At 41.9% G+C, this 22,885-nt stretch overlaps 1 protein-coding gene and 1 long non-coding RNA gene across 2 annotated transcripts in view; one reads left to right on the top strand and one right to left on the bottom strand.

The window, feature by feature from the left end:
- The window catches only part of LOC150012777 (uncharacterized), a 48,405-nt gene extending 28,074 nt beyond the window's left edge, over positions 1–20,331 (top strand). Inside the window, exon 3 of the long non-coding RNA XR_016510535.1 lies at positions 20,118–20,331. This is a non-coding gene — a long non-coding RNA (uncharacterized LOC150012777). The remainder of the gene's footprint in view (positions 1–20,117) is intronic.
- The window catches only part of FBP1 (fructose-bisphosphatase 1), a 34,419-nt gene continuing 15,575 nt past the window's right edge, over positions 4,042–22,885 (bottom strand). The window contains exons 3-7 of the mRNA XM_090274009.1: positions 19,671–19,763; positions 13,021–13,161; positions 7,552–7,689; positions 6,533–6,652; positions 4,042–4,940 (exon numbers count right to left, since the gene is read on the bottom strand). Of these exons, the coding sequence (XP_090130135.1) occupies positions 4,749–4,940; positions 6,533–6,652; positions 7,552–7,689; positions 13,021–13,161; positions 19,671–19,763 (684 nt within the window). The 3' untranslated portion in view covers positions 4,042–4,748. The remainder of the gene's footprint in view (positions 4,941–6,532; positions 6,653–7,551; positions 7,690–13,020; positions 13,162–19,670; positions 19,764–22,885) is intronic.

The following is a 22,885-nucleotide window of genomic DNA, read 5'->3' on the forward strand; positions in this document are numbered from 1 at the left end:
TCTCCACCCCAGCTCCACCCCTCCTACCTGTCTGGATGAGTATTTCTTCTTTATATCTTTGTTTGTTGGACTTCCATGCAGCTCGATTTTCTGGTACTTCTGATTGTCTCTAGATTTGAGGTAGTTGTATTCCTTCTTAGTTGTGGAGGGAGATGTAGCATGTCTGTCTAGGCCTCCATCTTGTCCGGAAGTCTTCATTATTGTTTCAAACATTTTTTTCTGTTCCTTTCTTTCTTCTGATATCCTCACATCACATATGTTACACCCTTGTAGTTGTCCTATAGTCCTTGTATATTCTGTTATTTTTTTAGTCTCTGTTCTTTTTATTTTCAATTTTCAAGGATTCTATTGCTATAGTCCCTAGCTCATAGATTCTTTCTTAAGCCATGCCCAGCCCATTAAAGGCATTCTTCATTTCTGTTACAGTATTTTTAAATCTCTATTATTTTCTTTTTGGTTCTTGTTTAGGATTTCCATCTCTCTGTTTACATTGCCCATCTGCTCAAGAATGTTTTCTACTTTATCCATTAGAGCCCTTAGCATATTAATTATGATGGTTTTAAATTCTTAGTTTAGTAATTCCAACATCTCAGCCTTGTTTTGCTCTGATGCTTGCTCTGTTTCTTCAAAATGTATTTTTTTGCCTTAGTATGCCTTGTAATTTTTTATTGATAGATGGACATGATGTACTGGGTAAAAGGAACTACTGTAGAAAGCTTTTTGTAATGTGATAGTGAGGTGTGGGAGAAGGAAAAATGTTATACAGTTCCATGATTAGGTCTCAGTCTTTCAGTGAGCTTATGCCTCTAGACTGAGAACTTCACAAGTGTTTTAGTTTGCTTCTCCCCCCTTACGTGAGACAGAGTGGCTACAGTGGGCTGGAGTTAGGTATTTCCCCTTCCCAGGTCAGTCAAGCTCTGATAATAGCAGGTTAGGCTCTGGTTAACGAGCTTCCCCTGAAGGCAAGCCTTATTAAGAAGAGAAGAATGCTTTGGTGTATTCAAAATGGTCCCTTTTCCCCTCCACCCTGCCAGAAGCCCAATGGGATTTTTCTCTGGTGTTTACTATGACAATATGGTCAAGCTTCTAGAGGTAATCTCACCATATTGTTTTTCCTCCCCCCATGACAGGAGTTTTTAACTCACAGACTTGTCTACACTGAGCCTCCAGCAACTTGTCAAGCATAGTTCGGGCTCTCCTAAGGCACAACTTTCCAGGGTGGTTTCCCCCTGTGAGCCTTTTCTCTGCAATCCATGATCCCTATGTTCACCTCCTGGTTTCTCTAATCTTTGGGGAAGTGGTTTTCAATGTATCCTCCCTTATCCTAGGGATCCACAAAGAATTGTTGGGTTTTCAGTCTGTTTAGCTTTTATTTGTTAGGATGGAGTTCCATAATGGCACTGAGGTGGGGGAGTATCATTTTCCATCTGTCTTCCAGACTAACACATCTCCCTCGGTGCTTTGAAGACCAGAAGTTACAAGGACTGACTTAAAAGTTTGTTAAAAATCAAAAGTTGCTTTGCAAGTCAGGGGACTTTTCTGTGAGGACCAGCCTTGGGGAAAATACTGGCATTGGGTCCACCCAGTGGACAACAGCAGAGCCAATGCTTAAGATCAAACTAATTTTCCTGTTGGAAAACCATGGAATTGATAAGGAGTGTTTGGAGAAAAAGGAGGAGGATTTACACAAAAACCTGTTTGAAGTTAACAAGTATAAGTAAATAAATAAATAAATTTTAATAAAATCTAGAGTAAAGTATATGATTATCTAACCACTATGTTGTCCTCCTGAGACTAATACAAAATAATATTCAATGTAAATTATAATTGAAAAAAATTTTCTTTAATCTAGAGCTGAAGGAAACCGCAGATGTTTATTAAAACCTGATAATTATGTGCCATGATCTTGGAAATTCTAGTCCAGAAAGAACCAGGATCAGCTAAGGTAGTGAATGACCACACAGAAAGTCTAGTAAGAAATACACTTGCATGCAGCAATGTTATATTTGCATAAATTTTGTTTTTATGATGAATCTTTTTCCTTACGGTAATTAGACATTAGACATTATTAGGATTTTTTAGTTCAATAAAGTGTTAGATTTTTGTTTTTGGAAGTCACCATTGGGACTTCCGGCCAAGATGAAGGTGAGGACAGACACGCTGTGTCTCCCTCCACAACTAAGAAGGAATACAACTACCTCAAAACTATAAACAACCAGAAATTCCAGAAAATCAGACTGCATGAAAGTCCAGCAAACAAAGATACAAAGAAGAAATACTCATCCAGACACGTAGGAGGGGTGAAGCTGGGGCAGAGAGGATGCTGATGCAGCAGCAGGGGCAGGCCGGCAGACAGGCAGTCACACATTTAAAAAAGTCGAGCGGCACACCTGAGGAGCACTCCCAGCTCCTCACCGGCCCTTGCAGCTCACAGTTTCAGCACCAGGGAAAATCAAGCCTCATTGCTTCTGACTGTGCAGACCAGTGGGGGTTAGGGTGGAGGCAGATATTGCCAATCTCTCAGCAGAGTCCACTTGTTTAAAGGGCCCCCATGGTCCTAGAACATCCGCAGACCCACCCACTCTGGGAACGACAGCCAGAGCAACAGCTAGAGAGGCACCCATATGAAGTGGGGGAAGTGCCTGGAAAAGGGGTGCATGCTGAGCAGGCAGCATTGTTCCCTCTCAGACCCTTCCCCCACATACAGCGCCACAACGTGGTGAAACAGGTTGCCCTGCACTGACGAATCCCTAAGGCTCCTCCCCTTACAATGTAACAGGAGCAACAACTATACCTGGGATGTGGAGGCAAATAGACACAGGAGCCTGTCAGAATGAGGAGACAGAGAAGTATGGCCCAAAAGGGGAAACGAATCAAGGTTCCAGTGGGAGAACTAAGCGACAAGGAGATAGCCAACCTAACAGATGAGGAGATAGACAACCTAACAGATGCAGAATTCAAAACACTGATGATAAAGATGCTCACAGGCTTGACAGATATGCTTGAGTACAGCAAATGCATAAGAGAAGAAGGGAAGGCTATGCTGAGTGAAACAAAGGAAAATACACACAAAATCGATGGGGAAAGGAAGGAAACCGGGGTTCAAATCAATAATTTGGAACATGAGGAAAAAGAAAACAGTTAACCAGTGCAGAATGAGGAAGCAGGAATTGAAAAAAATGAGGAAAACTTCCCAAACTTTGCAAAGGAGAGGGACATACAGGTCTGGGAAGCATGGAGGGTCTCGGGCGAGTGGATCCAGAGGGGACCACCCAGGATGCATCCTGACTGAGATGCCAAAGGTGAAAGATAAAGACAGAGTCCTGGGGGCAGCAAGAGAGAGAGGCAGAGAGTTGCCTATGGGGGGTTGTCTATAGGACTATCAGCTGATTTCCCAGAGGACACTTTGCAGGCAGGAAAGGACTGGCAAGCAGTATTCAATGTGATGAAAGGCAACCTGCAACCAGGATTACACTATCCAGCAAGGCTACCGTTTAGAATGAAAGGGCAGATGAAGTGCTTCCCAGACAACGTAAAGCTAAAGAAGCCCATCATCACCAAGCCATTATTATATGAAATGTCAAAGAAACTTACTTAAGAAAAAGAAGATCAAAACTATGAACATTAAAATGACAACAAACTCACAACTATCAACAACTGAATCTAAAAAATAAAAACAAAATCCAACTAAGCAAAAAAGAATAGGAACAGAATCATAGGTATGGGGATCATTTGGAGGGTTATCAGTTGGGAGGGGGGAGGGGAGAAATGGGGATATGGTGCAGGCACTGAGAAGCATAATCTGTTGGTACAAAATAGACAGGGGGAAGTTAAGAATAATATAGGAAAGGGTGAAGTCAAAGAACTTATATGCACGACCCATGGACATGAACTAAGGGGGGTGGGATTGCTGGAGGGAAGGGTGGTACTGGGCAGAGGGGAGCAGAGAGGAAAAATATTGGAACTACTATAACAACATAATCAATAAAATATATTTTAAAAAAACTCACCCATGCTAATGTAAAGATAAAAAAGTCACCGTTGAGTAATAACATAAATTTTATTTGTAATTCAGATAATTAGAACCACATATGAGAGGGCAAGAGGTTGTAGATGGGCACCACCACTAACATCACCTCTCCAGTTCCCAGGGGAGCATAAATGGCCTTGCTCAGGTTAGTTCTGCACTCCCAGACCTGAACAGACAATACACAGGAAAAACAATAGGCTAACTCCAAGCTTAGTGGCCAGACAGCCTGGATTCATACCTGAGCTCTGTTGTTCATTGGCTGGAGGCCTTAGGCAGACTGCTTCAACTCTCTGTCCTCCATTTTATTATGATGTAATAATGAAATGAGTTATTCATAGTATCTAATTCATAACATTACTGTGAAGATTAGATGAGTTACCTAATATTATATCCATTAACTGTTGTTATTACTATTACTATTGTTTGACACAAAGCAAAAAGACTATTTTTAGAAAAAAAGGAAAAATATGTTTATTTCTCCTCTATCCATTCAAAATATATCTTGACTATCAGCGGCATCATATAGATAGCACTTTGGTTAGGCTGCACCAAGCATTACACAGCATTTGATTGTGAAGATATCTGTGCATTTTATTTCTGCTCTAAGGACTGTAAAATGCACAGTCAGAATGGGGTAGTGCCATGTGAAATAAAAGTCCAGATAAAAGGCTGTTTTTTGTTTGTTTGTTTGTTTTTTAATGTGGGAAAAATCAGCTCTTCATTTGGCAGCATGCTTCTTATATATCTCCAAGAACTCAGACACGTCTTCAGGTGACCCTAAGATGACTGGCGCCCTCTGGTGGATATCAGTGGGAACGATGTCTAATATAGCTTCCTGCCCGGTGGTAGCCAATCCTCCAGCCTTCTCCATGACGTAGGCCATTGGATTACATTCATAGAGTAGTCTCAACTGGAAAACAAGAGCCAAGGGTAGCTTCTTCACACCAGAAGCTATTACATAGAGAGGGAATTTATTCTATAACAAAACAGTGCAGAGCTCGTGGAAGTTTCCAAGGTAATGTCGCCCTTTCCTTCATTGAGGTTGTAAAAGCCGCCACACATCTGCCAAAGGTTGCATATAAGACCAAATGGTAATTTAGCCATTTGGTTAAATTAAGCCATTCATCAAGCCAGAGGCAGGAATACATTGCTTGATGCAAATTGAAACAGACCACCTGGACTCAGTATTGAATGACATATTGGCAGAACTGATGGTTCCCTACTCTTTATAGCATAGAAACTGGACCTAATGAGTGATTCTATGTGTATTTTGGATGGAGCTTTGCCTATTCTAAAAGCATGCAAAAATTCATGGTTGTGTCTGGCTGCAGACATCTGGAAAGCAGACTGGCTCCTCCAAACAGTATAATATTGTCTGCAACTCTATGCACATTCCTTTTATAATTCTCCCAAGGCTTGAGGGTTAGGATTTACTATATTATATGCCTTGGCATTTACTTTTAAATATTAACTTTTTTATTGTATGTATTTTCATGCAGTCTACCTACTGAGCAGACAGCTTTTTGCAGGTGTTTCCTGACTCTATTTCCATACAGGTGACATGGTCAGATTTGCAAAACTGAATTAAAGAAGGGCCCTCAGTATTTGTGTTAAGGAACCATATTTTTAAGGCATTAGAGAAAATTGCTATGAAGCAGGCTAATCTCATCAGTTGGGATGCATGCAGTTGCTATGACATGAGTGGCATGTTCAGTAAGTAAGAATGCCTTCAGTGAAATGGACACCATGTGCTGTCAACAGAGATATGAACATATCTGAATATACAGATTTCTAACTATCTTAAGGAGATTATTGTTCCTATTCCTTCTCTCCTATTAAAAAAAAAAGACACTCTGTTTTTGGGAAAAACAAAAGGGCAATACTTCAGAAGGAAACACTGTCCCTCTGTGTAGAAGAAAAGTAGACATTTAGCCAACCTAAGCCACAGAGCTCCCACCCCCGCTTAGAAAATGCTGTGGGCATTAACTGGTGCAGTCAATGGTAACAGCTTACCTAAAAGCTCTAGGTTTCCCCTGAGGCTCTTTCCTTCCCTAGAAAGGTACCATTTTCCAAGCAGCAAATGTCAGCTCATTAGTTATTTCTATTTTATGCCTTTTAAAAGCAATCAAAGACAACCTCTATTTGTAATACATATTTGATTTGCTTCTTCAGTAATGGAGCTGAACATTTCGCTTCTCTTTATGAATGGAATTTATTTGCTCAAGCCAAACCTTGTGCCCACTGGAAGCACTGAGCACTTTTAGTCCCTTCCTGACCATAACACCATTACTTATCTTTAGCAATGGAAGGGCTCTGCAGAGGCCATTTTTAGCTGATATTGCCTGGCTTTAACCAGGACAACCTTTAATATAGAGAAGAATATGCTAGACACATCCTTAGCTTCCTATTGCAGAGTCTAACAGCTATCAGTCTTTCTTTTTTTCCTAAGTCAAATCTCCTGACTGCAAATGAAATCCACTGCTTCTTAGAGGATCTGTTTACCTTTCCTTTGGGGCTCTTCTTGTTAGCTGGATACAGAAAGATCCCTCCATAGACCAGAGTGCGGTGGACATCAGCCACCATGGAGCCCACATACCTGGATCCATAGGGGGCTGAGTTATCCTGCAAGGTTAAGACCAGCAATAATTAGGATCGCAGAAAAGAAAGAAAGGGAGTCTTCTGTGTGTCCTCTACACTTATTTGATTCAACAATTTTTTAGCGAGCACCTACACGGTGCATGTTTAGGTCTTCACTAGGAAATGTGATGAAAATTCTGTTCCCAAGGAGCAGAAAAATGGAACAATGGAGACAGTCTCGCATGCATCTTACTGTAGGTCAAATTACCTCCAGAAGCCCCGAGGAGGGTGCTATTGATTCTGGCTATGGGGTTGGGGCAGGCATCACAAAAATGGTACTACTTAGCAGAACCTTGCAGCTTAAGAATGATTTTTCCAATCTAGAGAGGGTAGAGTTTTCATTTTGTAGGAGAGGGAGGTACACAAGCAAACAACGTAGAGAAGCAAATGCTGTCTACCTGGGTCCTAGGAAGGAGTTGAGGGTGGGGCAGGGATGAGGGGAATCCAAGGTAAGGTGGAAGGAGAGATGATAAAGCTGGAAAGAGAGCCTGGGGTCAGCTCTGAGGGCCCTGAATGTCTTGCTAACAACATTTGGGCTTCCTCCTCAGAACAAAGTAGTCATCAGTGGCATTTGACAAGAGTGTGACAAAATTGGATATTCCCACATAGAAGCAGCTCTGTAGACAGCCATTTCTTTTCTTCATATTCAGTAATTTGTAACTGAGACATACCAAGATGGACACCCTCAATCTTGAGACAATTTGACAGAAATCCATCAGGCACTGTGGAGCAGATACCTGGGTGCAAAACCACTTTTTGTACCATCCGGGATTAGAGACCCCGGAAGTGAAACACATTTTATTGCCATGAATTCATTCATCCAGCGGGCTTAATCATCCTGATTTTATTCTGCCAAGAAAAAGTGGAAAAGAGCCTTCACTTACTGGTGGAAACTTCTTCCTCTGGACATACTCAGTGACAACAGGGTCGAAGTCCTTGGCATAGCCCTCATTGAGGCTGTAGATGTTCCCTTTCTTTTTGATCTTCACATCCCTGTCCACCAAAATGAACTCTCCAATGGCCTGTGAAAGAGGAAGGAGAGGTGATGAGCCCTCTTCCCTGGCCCGTGTGAGGGTACAGCAGACTGGCTTAGGCTGGGCTGAGCTGGGGGTAGGGGTGCAAGGCCAGCGGTCACACTCACGTATCAGTACCAGGAATCTGGTTTTTGTTCTGCAAGTTTTTCTTATTGAGGAATAACTGACACGTAACATTATATTAGTTTCAGGTGTACACCACAATGATTCAATATTTGCACACACTGTGAAATGTCCACCAGCACAGGGAGCTTCTCATGCCCCTGGAACACCTATGCCTCCAGCCCACCTCTCCACCAGCTTTGAGCAGGGCCAGGGCCAGGAGGTGTCATTGGTGGGACTACTGGAAAGGAACCAGGGAAGACAAGAGGCTGCTGCAGACATTGACAGGGGGTAAAGGAGACTTTTGACTTTTAAATGGTTTCAGTAAAAGATGAAAGAAAATAGCCCTGGCTGGTGTGGCTCAGTTGGTTGGAGCATCATCTAGTAAACCAAAAGTTTTCAGGTTCAATTCCCAGTCAGTACACATAGGAGAGGCAACCAATAGATGTTTCTCACATCGATGATTCTCTCCCTCTCTTTCTCCCTTCCTTCCTCTCTCTCTAAAACCAATAAGCATGTCCTCAAGTGAGGATAAAGAAGAAGAAAGAAGACATTCAAAAATATGGAAGAGAGAAATATGTAAAACAACAGCAAACCCTCAGGGAGAATAAGAATTGTGCATCCAAAGCAACATAAGATGTGTATGCCTCCTCAAAAAAAAAAAAAAAAAAAGGACTTCTGGCCAAAATGGATGCATAGACAGACACATTGCAACTCCCTCCACAACTAAGAAGGAATACAACTACCTCAAATCTAGAAACAACCAGAAGTTCCAGAAAATCAAACTGCATGGAAGTCCAGCAAACAAAGATATAAAGAAGAAATACTCTCCAGACAGGGAGGAGGGGCGGAGCCAGGATGGAGAGGACACGATGTGGTGGTAGCAGCAGTGGCAGCAGTGGCAGCAGTGGGAGGATGGCAGAAAGCACAGTCACACGTTTTAAAAAGTCAGGAGGGACACCTGGGGAGTGTTCCCAGCTCCTCACTGGACCTTGCAGCTCACAGTCCCAGCATCAGGGAAAATCAAGCCTCATTGCTTCTGACTGTGCAGACCAGTAGGGGTTTGGATGGAGGCATAAACTGCTGGTCTCAGCAGAGCCCCCTTGTTTAAAGGGCCCCCAGGGTCCTAGAACATCCGCACACCTGCCCACCCTGGGAGCGATGGCCAGGGCAGCAGCTAGAGGGGCAGCAGTACAGTGCAGAAGTGGGAGAGGTGCCTGGAAAAGAGGCGCGTGCTGAGCAGGCAGCATTGTTCCCTCTCAGACCCCCTCCCCCACATACAGCACCACAACATGATGAAACAGGTCGCTCTGTACTGATGAATCCCTAAGGCTCCGCCCCTTACAATGTAACAGGAGCAACAACTCTACCTGGGATGCGGAGGCTAACAAACACAGGAATCTGTCAGAATGAGGAGACAGAGAAGTATGGCCCAAAAGGGGAAACAAATCAAGGTTCCAGTGGGAGAACTAAGCGATGAGGACATAGCCAACCTAACAGATGTAGAATTCAAAACACTGGTGATAAAGATGCTCACAGGCTTGACAGATATGCTTGAGTATGGCAAACGCATAAGAGAAGAAGTGAAGGCTATGGTAAGTGAAACGAAGGAAAATCTACACAAAACCAATGGTGAAGGGAAGGAAACCTGGATTCAAATCAATGATTTGGAACATAAGGAAGAAAAAACAGTCAACCAGTGCAGAATGAGGAAGCAAGAATTGAAAAAAATGAGGAAAACTTCCCAAATTTTGCGAAGGAGATGGACATACAGGTCTGGGAATGACAGAGGGTTTTGCGTGAGCTGAACCCAGAGGGGACCACGCCAAGATGCATCATGACTGAGATGCCAAATGTGAAAGATAAAGAGAGAGTCCTGGGGGCAGCAAGAGAGAGGCAGAGAGTTGCCTACAGGGAGGTCTCTATATGACAATCAGCTGATTTCTCAGAGGACACTTTGCAGGCAGGAAGGGACTGGCAAGAAGTATTCAATATGATGAAAAGCAACCTACAACCAAGATTACTCTATCCAGCAAAGCTATCATTTGCAATGGAAAGGCAGATGAACTGCTTTCTAGACAAGGTAAAGCTAAAGGAGTTCATGATTATATGAAATGTCAAAGGGACTTAATTAAGAAAAAGATCAAAACTATGAACACTAAAATGACAACAAACTCACAACTATCAACAACTGAATCTAAAAAATAGAAACAAAATCCAACTAAGCAAAAAAGAATAGGAACAGAATCATGGTATGGGGATTATTTGGAGGGTTATCAGCTGGGAGGGGGAGGGGGAGATATGGGGAAATGGTGCAGGCACTAAGAAGCGTAACTGGTTGGTACAAAATAAAAGGGGTAAGTTAAGAATAATATAGGAAAGGGTGAAGCCAAAGAACTTATATGCATGACCCATGGACATGAACTAAGGGGTGTGGGATTGATGGAGGGAAGGGCGGGTACTGGGCAGAAGGGAGCAAAGGGGGAAAAAATTGGAATTACTGTAACAACATAATCAATAAAATATACTTAAAAAAAATGTTGGTGCAGACTGGAAGTGGCTATCAGCTAGGTTACAGCAACACGCTCAGGGCTGCTTTCAGATTTCTGTTTCTACCTGCTGATGTTTCCCTTTTGAGTGTTGCTATAGTAAAGAGTAGAAACCTGAGTTTTCATTCACAGCAAATATAACTCCAGATGCCTTTGCTTAATGACTCACAAAGTATTTCTCAGAATGTCCTCCCACAAAGTCCCAATGCTAAGCTGGTGCCTTTGAAGCTTAGGTTCTTAAAAAGAGATTGGAATTTGGAGGAAAAGTTCCTCACAACTCCTATTGCTCTGGACTGAGGATTGCTTGGGACTCCCATGTGTCAGAGGAGAAGGTGATTGGGGCTCTGCTGACCTGGGGCAGGAGGTGCTCCATGGAGGCAAGAGTTAGAAGGAGGGAGGCCCCATAAACATATCTCTCCCCCACCATTTATCCCCATAGCAAATATTGGTTTCTGGCAATACAGAGCATGTTGGAACTACAGAGGGAGGGAGGAGGGAAAGAAGGAGGAAGCGTAAGGGAAAGGAGAGCAAGGAGACTCGAGTTAACAGTGGTTACTGAGAGGTGTCACTGCAAGTGATTCTCCTTTTTTCTTTTATTATTTTTTTGGTATTTCCAACTGTTTGGACCACAAATATGTAGAAATATTCTTTTATGGTCAGAAAACTAAGTAAATAAAAAAGTAAATGATTTTTAAAAAAAACTCTGGAAAATTAAGCCATTGCATAACAGGTGCTGCAGAGCTCTGCAGCCATGTTGTGTAGACACCCCACCGAGGTGCCTGGCCAGAGAACACAGGATGTCGAGGGGAGTCCCTGTACATGGAGACAAGCGACTGAAAGCTTTTTGAAGGAAAACCTTCATTAATGTAAATATAGCTGTTGGGGTTCTTTCTAGTAGAAACCCTCATCCTGTCCTTCAGCAAGCCAAAATTTAAAGAAAATGCTAAGCCGGTCCAAGGCTCACCCCCAGCCAACATCAGCCATCAGAGGGTTAGTCAGATCTTGGGAGGGCAGCCAGCGGGGATAGCACAGCAGCCAGCAGGGGATAGGATAGGACAGGACAGCAGGCCCTCCTTGTTCTTCCAAACACAGAGCAGCTATTATGTGTGAAGAAAGCAAAAGACTACCAAATACACTGAAACTTACTCCTGGAGACGTCAGTCTGCAATCTAGAACAAGGAAGAGATTTAATTTTTTCTACAGGCCCATCAATGCAAAGGTAACAGAGAAGTCACCAGAAGAATGTCAGGGAAGCAGGAAGTGTCTGGTGACATGTTAAATCAGCACTCATTGATGATTTCTGAAACTGCACCCTGGGCTCCACATGAACTGTGCTCTGGTTCTGCAACTATTTTCCCTGAGCTCACCTCCTTTGGAGGCTTAACCGAGTGCTGGTGCCCCACCCTTGTTTATTTATTAAGCACCGGTACTTCCAAGGAGGCGAAGTCCAGTTGTGCAAGAGTACAGGGACAAAGGCAGCCCAGGCTCCCCTCTGTGTGACCTGTCACACAAGTCCCACACCTCACCCTGAGCAACCACCCCTCACAGGACTTTAGCCATCTGTTTGTCTTTGTATTCAGTTTGTCAGCAAAAAGCACCAAATAAATAATGTTTCATTAATGTCATCCAAGGACATCTACAAAACTAAAAGGTGTTTATAAACCGAATTCTTTTCCCCTTGGGACACTGGACCAAACACACAATGAACATACTGACCTATTAAAGATTATTCTATGGAATTTGTGGTCAACGGTGGATTTAGTTGCACCAGATATTTTAAAAAGTTTTTTCCCTAGTATAGCTGCTCTCTTGAAATTGTCATCTAACTCAATAAATAATTAACTCCAATTAATAGATATGTAGAAGAAACTATGCACAAATTAAAACTGCTAATAAGTATTTTTCATGGCACACTGGGCTTCTCTCCATAAGGCAGCCTTTTTTAATAAGTTGGACTAAGGAATTATCTTCATTTCCTTCTTGATTTTCAAGCTCTTAAGTTCATCAAAGCCTTGTCAGAACTGCAAAGTTTAACTAAAGGTTTGCATGCATATGCACGTCAAATAAATTTGATGGCTATTTTTGAGGAAACAATGCTTTAATTAGGATACCTGTTCACCTCAGGAAAATAAGCTAGTAATGAATACAGTGGGTGGTGAAAGAATCATCTACAGGCCCCATCTGGGTCATAAATGTGTTTTAGTTGGCTAGCACGCTGTTTTACAAATCCAGAAACATCACATTTAAAAAACAAAAAAGCACTGTTTCTTAAATATTGAAAGCCTTGGCAGTTGTTACTATCCCTCTCCAGTTCACTGCAGGCCCCAACATCACCCCTGGCCTGCCTTCCCCAGCATACTTTACTCATTTATAGGGTTTGCCTGGCCTCAATGGACATTTGAGTCAGTTGAGTAATGTCTGTTCTAAAGATTTCATCTTGGAACAAAGGACCCCTTTTAATCTCTGGAGAGATGTTATTTAGCACCTCAATAATTTCATGACATACACATTGAACTCCATTTCTCTCACTTCCCCACCTCATCTCTTTCCCTCTGTAGACCTCATCTCCCACCTGTATGTAACTCTTCCCACCCAGTCCCCCATACACATAACAGACACACATTCACAGCCATCAGCCAAGCTCCTAACCTCCCACAGGGTCTCTCACCGGGTCTAACATGAAGCAGTTGACACCACACGACATGGCCAGGACCAACATGGTGGCACTGCCATAGAGTGCATAGCCGGCTGCCACCAGGTTCCGGCCTGGCTGAAGAGCGTCCTTCTCAGAAGGCTCATCTGTAGAGTTCTAGGACAAGGAAGAAAACAAACACATTTTTGTTTTGTTTTTTAGTTCTTTTTATCAGTTCAACCATTAGCAAGATGCATTGTCAAGGTGCTTTCCTAATGAAATAGGGCATATTCTTAGAGGGACCTTCCTTCACAAATCAGTGATATCCTGATTATATTACCACAGCAGCCTTCCCACATACCCCAAATTTCCTGCAGCTGGGTCCTTCTTTCTAATTATGACCCTCCTCCAATTTTACTAATTTGATATTCCCTCATTTCTCTATTTTCACTTTCAGGAAAGAGCCTGCTTTCTTGCCAGCTCCCACTAATTTAATCTTATTATGTGCATCAATGTCTTTCACCTGCCTACTCCATCTTTATTTAAACAAATTAAGACTGTGCTGCAGGGCTGCGAGTCTGGTGAGGACATCAATTTCATGAGCTCTTGCCAGTTACAGCCCATTCCCCGGTGAGCAGTGTGGTCCACGTCATTTACACATCAAAGAAATTCTCAGAAACACAGGAACTTAAATACCCCTCCAGAGTCACTACAGATTAGGGCATATGCTTCCCATTGTTTTGATCATGACTCACAGTAAGAAATACATTTTCCATCACAAACCAGTATCAACACACACTCCCATCACACACAACTACAGAAATGTAACGAAACCATACTTGCACTTAGAACACGACATGCACTCTAATCGTTTCTTCTTGTTTTCATTCAAAATACAGCTCATTGGGTCATGTGACCCAGAGTTTGCCTAATATTAAGGAAGTGAATACTTTAAGGAGATAGCTTCTTATCAGTGATTGCTAACTGATAATTGCCATCTTTATTAACAACTTGATTGGTTTCTTCATTCCGCAGAACATCCCCAAACAAATCGTTCAGCTTGAATGCTCTCTACTTGAATTTAAAGAGAAATGAAAACGGGAAATTTCTGCCAATTTTATTTATTCATTTCCCAGCCAGAGATTCAGGAGCTGAGAGTAAGGGAACCTATCACATGATGCTGAAGGTCATTACAACAAAAACATTCATGCTAATTTCTTTCTATAACTTTTGGAAGTATGACACAGAGGCCATCTGTGTTGGAATCACTTGGAAAACTTATTAAAATGCGTATACTGGGGCTGTAGCTAATCCCACTAGAAAATTAGACTTTCTGAGGTGGGGCCTGAGAATCTGCATTTTACCATTTATCATACATGACTCTTGCCCTGAAGTTTAAGAACTACTAAAGTATAAAGAAAAATTGCTAAAACCATTTCTTTCCATTTCCCCCCTCATCCTCACTCCTGAAGCTTGATAAATGGTTTTCATCAAGGTGGTTGGCTGGTTAGTTAGTTGGTTGTGTTGGGTCGAGTTATTGGATTTGGTCTAGTTTGTTTTCACAGGATAGCAAGGATAGCTAAAGAGAGACTAAACACAGAATAGAAAATTTGAGTTGTTTTCCCTAACTCCTAATTTTGCCAGTGCACAACCTTGAAAAAGAAACCAGCTTCCTTCGAAGCCAGTGATATAGTGGGAAGACTCAGGCATCTATCCTCTATCTCAGCCGCTTACCCCTGCCAGCCAGTGCGGTGCAACATCAGACAAAGGGAATATGTAAACAAGTGAATCAGCTGGCTAGGCAAAACCATCCATCACCCTTCTGCTGATAACTGCACCTTAATCTTCCTTATGATACTGCCTCCCTGCCCATCAGCTCCGGGGGTGGGTATATGACCTTAGCCTGGCCAACCAGATCATTGCATGCTTCAGGCCATAGTGATTGGGTGTGGGATTGGCATGTGACCAAAGCCAAGGCAGTCAGAGTCAATGAGATAATACTCCTATTGAAACTATTAGGAAAGAGGTTTAAATTTTCTATGTGAGCTGCTGAGAGGATTGGGTGTGAGCCTGGACCAGAGAGGAGGGAAGTCATAGAGACAAACAGAAAGTGTGTCCTTATTACGCGGTCTCATTCCCTGAACGCAGCTGCACCAAAAAAAAAGATATATTCACTGGGCTTTTTAGTTATGTGAATCAATTTTATTTTCCTGCCTCCCTCCTTTCTTAAGTTAAAGTTGTGATACTGTCCATTGATTCTTAATATACAAAACAACACTAGTAATATTAATTGCTACCATTTATTGAACACTTTTTATGTGCCAGGCACTATTTTCAGTGCGTTAGACTTAATTTTCAGTATCTCCCCTTTACACATTAGGAAACAAGAGGTATAGAGTGATTACCTTGCCCATAGTCCCACAGAGCTAGTGTCAATGTGAGGAAAGCTATTATTAATAGCTATTATTCCATATAGCTATTAATAGTGTGTCTTCCTGTGCTCAGTTAAGAGAAAGAAGTTGAACTCTGAAGCTGCAAGAACACTTTGAAAACTCTGCTTTGAATTATGGGGACTGGATTTTTTAAAGGACATTGCAACTTATAATGTATCCAGTAGAACCATGCTGGTGAATGTCTAAAAATTATCTCATGTGAAAGATGTTTAGCTTAAAGAAGTTTCTTTTTTAAAAGAGGGCAGGAAAGCCATTTCTAAATATGTAAAAGAGTCTTATTTTCTGATGCTCTAAAAGGCCAAATGACAATAGGGAGACGGATTTTGACTCAATATCTGGACAAACATTCTAACTGTGATGGTTGCCCAACACCTCAGGAGAATTATACCCCTTCTGGGTGTTCCCAGTCAGAAGCTGAGATGCTGCAGGAGGAACTGCATGGCACACAGGACAATGTGCCCTGTGAGGCCCCCTGGAAGCCTGTTTCTGAGCATTGTGTGGGCAAGGCCTGGTACCGTTGCCAGTGTCAGTTACAGATGCTGTGCTTCTGAGCAGGTGCCTTAGGGAGCTGAATTCTAGCCCAGAACCATCCCTACAGAAAGCAGAAAAGCTCACCTTTGAAGTATCAGGTGCATCAATGTTTATGCCCCATAAGCTTTCAAATTGTTTCAAATAATAAATATTTTGAAAACTGAAATGACTTAAAAATATTAACACACTTTTTTTTTCTCGGTCTTTTAAGAGCCTCATCTCAGGCTTACTGAGTGTTGAGATCCATTGCTGAGTTGTAGCATCTGTAATTCAAGATGCTGTGGCAAGCGGGTTCGACTTTTTTAGTTAATAGTCAGTGTCCCTGAGTTTCCTAGTTTTCTTTTTCTTTCTTTTTCTTTCCTTCAAAGAGTCTTTATTTAGGGGGTTGAGGTGGCGACTAGGGCTGGCAAACATTCGCACTGCTTTAGTTTTGGTTGAGTCATTAACCATCGGTCTTCCTTCACATGAAGACTTTTGCTACAAACCTCTCTATACTAAAGATGTGATACTTTGCAGGTAAAATGATTGACATCCATATCTATAACAGGAATGGTCTAGTTCATAGTTGACTTGGAAAATAGATAAATTCTTGCCTTTACCTTTCTGATATGAGCATTAGAACCTGTTACTCAAATTGATTTGATGTGGATTTCCCTCTGAGCCCAGACAAAAGCAAAATACACTCCAATGACAAAAGAGAACTGTCCCATGGTGGTCCTAACTTCCATGTGTTTGAAAGCAGATTATGTGCAATACTAGACAACAAGTCACTTTAAGTAATAAAGTAAAAATTGGGGTCTCACTGCTTAAATTATGGCCTCTGTATTCTAAAATAGGAGAGTAGAAGAAACCTCTTCAGTCAGCTCATCGTGCCACCTTGTCCATTAAGATAAAGAAACTGATTCAGTCTCAATGTCACTTGTGAGATTTTATTTCTAAATTAAATAAGAAGGGTTGAAGCCAAAATGACATTTCAGATTTCATGTTTTATGAGGGGCCCACAGATATTCAGTTTATTTTGTTTGTATAGGTGAGTACTGTTGTACCACTTGTGTGTGTTTGCATGCACACACACACACACACACACATGATACATGGCACTTAAAGAAGGAGACTTCCGGCCAAGATGGAGGCATAGACCGACATGCTCTGTCTCCCTCCACAACCAAGAAGGACAACTACCACAAAATAACCAGAAGTTCCAGAAATTAAAGCTACATGGAAGTCCAGCATATGAAGTCATAAAAATGTGGTGCTCATCCAGACGGGTAGGAAGGGTGAGACCGCGGCTGAAAGATCAAACTGTGTTAGAAGCGGCAGCCACAGCAGCAAACAGTGGGACCCAGTAAGCAGACACCCGTATTTGGGGGGAGGAGAGAAGCGCCTGAGAGCCGGCCCCGGCTGCAGACCAGACCCGTCGGCTTGCAATTTCAACGCCGGGGAGGGCAAACCCCATTGTCTTGGACTGTGGGAAAGGAGGATGCTCCCTGTTCCTCAGTGGAGAGTAACAACAGGAATCCATCTTGAACCCCCGCCCCCACACAAAGCGCCACAGTGTGGTGAGAAAGGTCACCAGGTTGTGACGAGCACACAGGGCTCCTCCCAATATAGTGTAGGAGGTGTGACATCGCCCCTCCCAAAAAGGAAAGATAAACAAAACGGTCAGAATGGCAGAATTAATGATTGAAATACCAATCACACAGCTAACGAAAAAACAAATAAAGGCCTTGACCGATGAACAAATAGCGAATCTTTCTGAAGCTCAGTTCAGAGCTATAGTCATAAGGCAACTTACAGACCTAACAGCAGGGCTGAATCAAGACAGGGAAGGAATGAAGGCTAGTCCCGCTGAAATGAACAAAAATACATACATGACAAGGGGTGAGGAAGGGAAAGCCATGGATCAAATCAACAAGTCGGAACATAGGGAGGGAACAAACAATCAATCGGTGCAGAAAGAGGAAACAATAAGTGAGAAATATGAGGACAGGCTCAGAAACCTCTGGGACAGCTATAAGCAAATGAACATTCGAATTATTGGATTGCCAGAGGGTGAAGAACGAGAACTAGAAATTGAAAAATTATGTGAGAAAATAATGAAGCAGAACTTCCCGAATTTGGGGAAGGAAATGAACTTACAGGTCCAGGAAGCACAGAGTGTTCCAGAAAAACTGGACCCAGGGAGAACCACTCCAAGACACATTATCATCAAAATGTCAAAAATTAAGGATAAAGAGAGAATCTTAAAAGCAGCAAGGGAGAAGAGAAGAATTATGTACAAAGGGGTCCCAATTAGACTATCAGCGGATTTCTCAAAGGAGATCCTGCAGTCAAGAAGGGACTGGCAAGAAATATTCAAAGTAATGAAAGTCAGAAACCTACAACCATGATTACTCTACCCAGTGAAGCTGTCATTCAGGATAGAAGGGCAGAGAAAGTGCTTCCAGGACAAAGTAAAACTGAAGGAGTTCTTTAGATCCAAACCACTGTTATATGAAATGTTAAAGAGACTTGTTTAGAAGAAGGAGGATCAAAACTATGAACATTAAAATGAAAACTGTATCACAACAACCAACAGCAGAAGCTAGGGAATCAAAACAAAGGCAAACTAAGTAGGCAACGAGAGAGCAAAAAAGAATTACAGGTACGGGGAACATATTGGGGGGAGGTCAGTGGGGAGGGGGAAGGGGGAAAAGGGAGGGAGATGATGCAGAAATTAAGAAGCATAGTAGGAGGGAGAGGAGTAGACAGGAAGATGTTGAAAAGAACTATATGTACAACCAATGGGCATAGACTAAGGGGGGGGACCACTGGAGAGAGGGGGGTCACAGGGTGGAGGGGAGCAGGGGGAAAAGAAATTGGGACAACTGTACCAGCATAATCCATAAATTAAAATTTAAAAAAAAAAAGGAAAAGAGAAGCTCCGGAGGTAGAGTCATCTGCCCAGGTCACACAGGTAGAAGACTCAGGACAGGGACCCAGGTCCCCATGCTGCAGCAAACTATTTCCATAAATGGGTGGACAGTAAACATTGTGGACTCTACTGTCATACAGTCTCTAGCTTACCTACTTAGCCCTGCATCATGCAAGCAGCCAAAAGCAACATGAAAACAAATAAGTTAACCACATGCCATTAAAACATTATTTATGGACAGCAAGAATTCAATTTTATATCAATGTTATGGACCAGAAAAATATTATTCTTTAGTTTTTACAGCCATTTAAAAATGCAGAAGAGTTATTTTTTGCTCATAGACCATCAAGCAACTGGCTGAATTTGGCCCTTGAAAGGGTCATAGTTTGCAGACCCCTGATTTAAGGATTTAGAGGACAATTTTGACATATATAATCTCTATTGTTGTCCCACTCTCACAATGCTTAATTCACATGGCATCACCACTGTAGCTACCCTCTACATTCTTTTGTTTCTAACTTCATGTTCTATTACAAAAGAAAGCATGATACAGTTATGAGTAAACTATCTTTCTCTTCCCACTCACACTACATTTTCTTTTTACAACTTAACCGATCTTCACTATGCAGCAAATGCTGAAAAAGTCAGAACTAGAGACATAAACCTGTCAAGCCTCACAGAGCTTCATGATATACATTGTACCTGCTACAATAGTGAACCAGGATTGGACACTGGACCTTAACTTTGCTTTTGATCCCAAACCAAGGGCTCGACATGTTACATTTTACCTTTCTGTAGATGCCAAAAATGGTTCCAATGGACACCAGGCAATCAATGTTGGAGGATCCATCCAGGGGATCAAAACAGACCACATATTTACCCTAAACAAAAGATAAAAAGGAAATACAGCTTTAAGTTAAAAATTAAAACATTATAACAAAATAGTATAAACTATGGGGATAAAAAAAGGAATCTAGGGGAAAGTTCAAGAAATATTAGTCTGTCATGGGAGGTATGAGTGGCATACAAAATGAAAATAACAACAACTATATATGTACACCAAAACATTATTAGGCAGAGAAAACAAAACTTAGGAGGTATAGATGAAAGTAATGGAATATAAATAAGTCTTAATTTTCATTGATCTAGCTGAATCATAATTTTAGCTTGAGTTTCCTGTCAGCGAAATGAAGAAGAGAAGCAAGGTTAGTCATTTATTTCTTTTTATTTACTAGGAAAATAAAGAACATAATTCTTTCACTGAAGCAAAGACAACATTAAGAACTATAAGAGGACTTCTGGCCAAAATGGAGGCTTAGACTAAAAAGGAATACAACTACCTCAAAACAAAAGATAACCAGAAATTCCAGAAAATAAAACTACATGGAAGCCCAACGTATGACGTTATAAACCAGTGGTGCTCGTCCAGATGGGTAGGAGGGGCGAGAAACGGTGGTCCTGTCTGTAGTAGCAATGGGCATAGCGGCGGGACTGTAAGAAACACCAAGGGGAGCAATCCCAGCTGCAGTTGAGTCCCGGCAGCTCATGATCCCAATGTTGGGGAAGGCAACGCCCGCCCCCATTGCCTTGGACAGTGAGGCCCAGAGGGTGGGGGGACAGATCCCGGTCTCCCAGTGGAGAGTAATGGCAGGAATCCATCTTTGACCCCCGCCCCCACACAAAGCGCCACAGCATGGTTAAAAAGGTCGCCGATTGCCGCTGGTCACAGGGTAGTGACTAGTGCATGGGGCTTCACCCCCTATAGCCTGCCCAGGAAGTAAAGCTAAACACAAGTCTGTCAGAATGAAGCAGACAACAATTGAAATCCCGGTGACGCAGCTCACCAGGCAGCAGATGATGAACCTGACAGACGAACAAATAGGAAACCTTTCAGAGGTTCAGTTCAGAGCTATAGTTATAAGGTAGCTTACAGAATTAACAAAAGATTTGAAACAAGACAGTAAAGGAATGAAAGCTACTCATACTGAAACAAACAAAAACACATACGAGACAAGTGGTGAGGAAATAAAATCCAGAGATCAAATCAACAAACCAGAACATAGGGAAGGAACAAACAGTCAGCCAGTGCAGAAAGAGGAAGCAAAAAGTAAGGAAAGTGAGGAGAGGATCAGAAACCCCTGGGAGAGCTATAAGCAAATGAACGTTCGAATAATAGGATTGCCAGAGGTCAAAGAAGAACTAGAAATTTATAAAATTATGTGATACGACAACATGGATGGAACTAGAGAGAATAATGCTGAGTGAAACAAGCCAGGCAAAGAAAGAAAAATACCATATGATATCTATCACCTAATACAGGAAACTAAAGAATAACATAAACAAATTAGAACAAGGAGCAGTATAACAGTCAATGGGGTAGGGGGGAGGGAGAGAAGGGGAATGAGTAAGGGAAAGGTTTAGTCAAGGAACATATATAAATGACTCATGGACATGGACAACGGGGAGGGATATGATTGGAAGAGAAGGGGTGGGCTGGGTGGGTGGGAGCAATTGGGAAAAAATGGGACAACTGAAATTGAAAAACCAAAAAATTAAAATTAAAAAAAATTAAGTAAAAAAATAGAGAAGCAGAACTTCCTGAACTTGGGGAAGAAAATAGACATACAGGTTCAGGAAGCACAGAGAGTTCCAGAAAAACTGGACCCAGGAAGAACCGCTCCAAGACACATTATAATCAAACTGTCAAAAATTAAAGATAAAGAGAGAATCTTAAAAACAGCAAGAGAGAAGAAAAGAATCATGTATGAAGAGGTCCCAATTAGACTATCAGCTGATTTCTCAAAGGAGACCCTTCAGGCAAGAAGGGACTGGCAAGAAATATTCAAAGCAATGAAAATCAAAATCCTACAGCCACAAATACTCTATCCAGCGAAACTGTCATTCGGAATAGAAGGGCAGAGAAAGTGCTTCCAGGACAAAGTAAAACTGAAGGAGTTCATTAGATCCAAACCACTGTTATATGAGATGTTAAAGGGACTGATTTAGAAGAAGGAGGATCAAAACTATGAACATTAAAATGAAAACTGCATCATAAGAACCAACAACAGAAGCTAGGGAATCAAAACAAAGGCAAACTAAGTAGGCAATGAGAGTGGGAAAAAGAATTACAGGTACGGGGAACATACTGGGGGCAGGTCAGCAGGGAGGGGGTAGGGGGGAAAGGGAGGGAGATGGTACAGTAAATAAGAAGCATAGTAGGAGGGAATGGAATAGACAGGAAGATGTGAGAAGAGCTATATGCACAACCAATGGACATGGACTAAAAGGAGGGGACCACTGGAGGGAGGGGGGCCACCAGGTGGAGGGGAGCAGAGGGAAAAGAAATTGGGACAACTGTAACAGCATAATCAATAAAACATATTTTAAAAATTTAAAAAAGGTGTATAAGAAACTTCTCATGCAGATCTTATAAATGACACTTGGCATTACAGTGCATAGAGTTCTCAACAATAACCCAAGTGGACTTCCCGAAGGATATAACCCTTTGTTGCAGTGAGAATACCAAAGACTCATTCTTTCAATTAGATGTCAGTGGGATGCTGGAGCAGGCTGGTATCTGCCCTAAAGAGCTAATTGTGAACATTTCTTCCCAACTCTGTTTTCAGCAAGGTCATGTCAGTAACTTGAAATCAACAATGGGGAATATTTACAAAGCTGACATTGGCAATTACTAAAAATCAGGGATTTTTCTTTTTTAAGACAGAACCAGTTTACCAGCACACCATTGGGGTTTTTCCATCTACAAATTAGTTGCTTTAAGATGTAGTTTTTAAATTTCTGCATCAACTTCTGGTCAAGATGGAGGCATAAGTAAACACAGGTCACCTCCTCACACAACCATATCAAAATTACAACTAAATTATAAAACAACCATCACTCAGAACCATCAGAAATCAAGTTGAATGGAAGTCTGACAACTATAGAATTAAAGAAACTACATCCATCCAGACTGGTAGGTGGGGTGGAGATGTGGAATGGGCTG

Source organism: Furipterus horrens, unplaced genomic scaffold (genome assembly GCF_987537825.1).
Source record: "Furipterus horrens unplaced genomic scaffold, mFurHor1.1.pri manual_scaffold_4, whole genome shotgun sequence".
NCBI lineage: Eukaryota > Metazoa > Chordata > Mammalia > Chiroptera > Furipteridae > Furipterus > Furipterus horrens.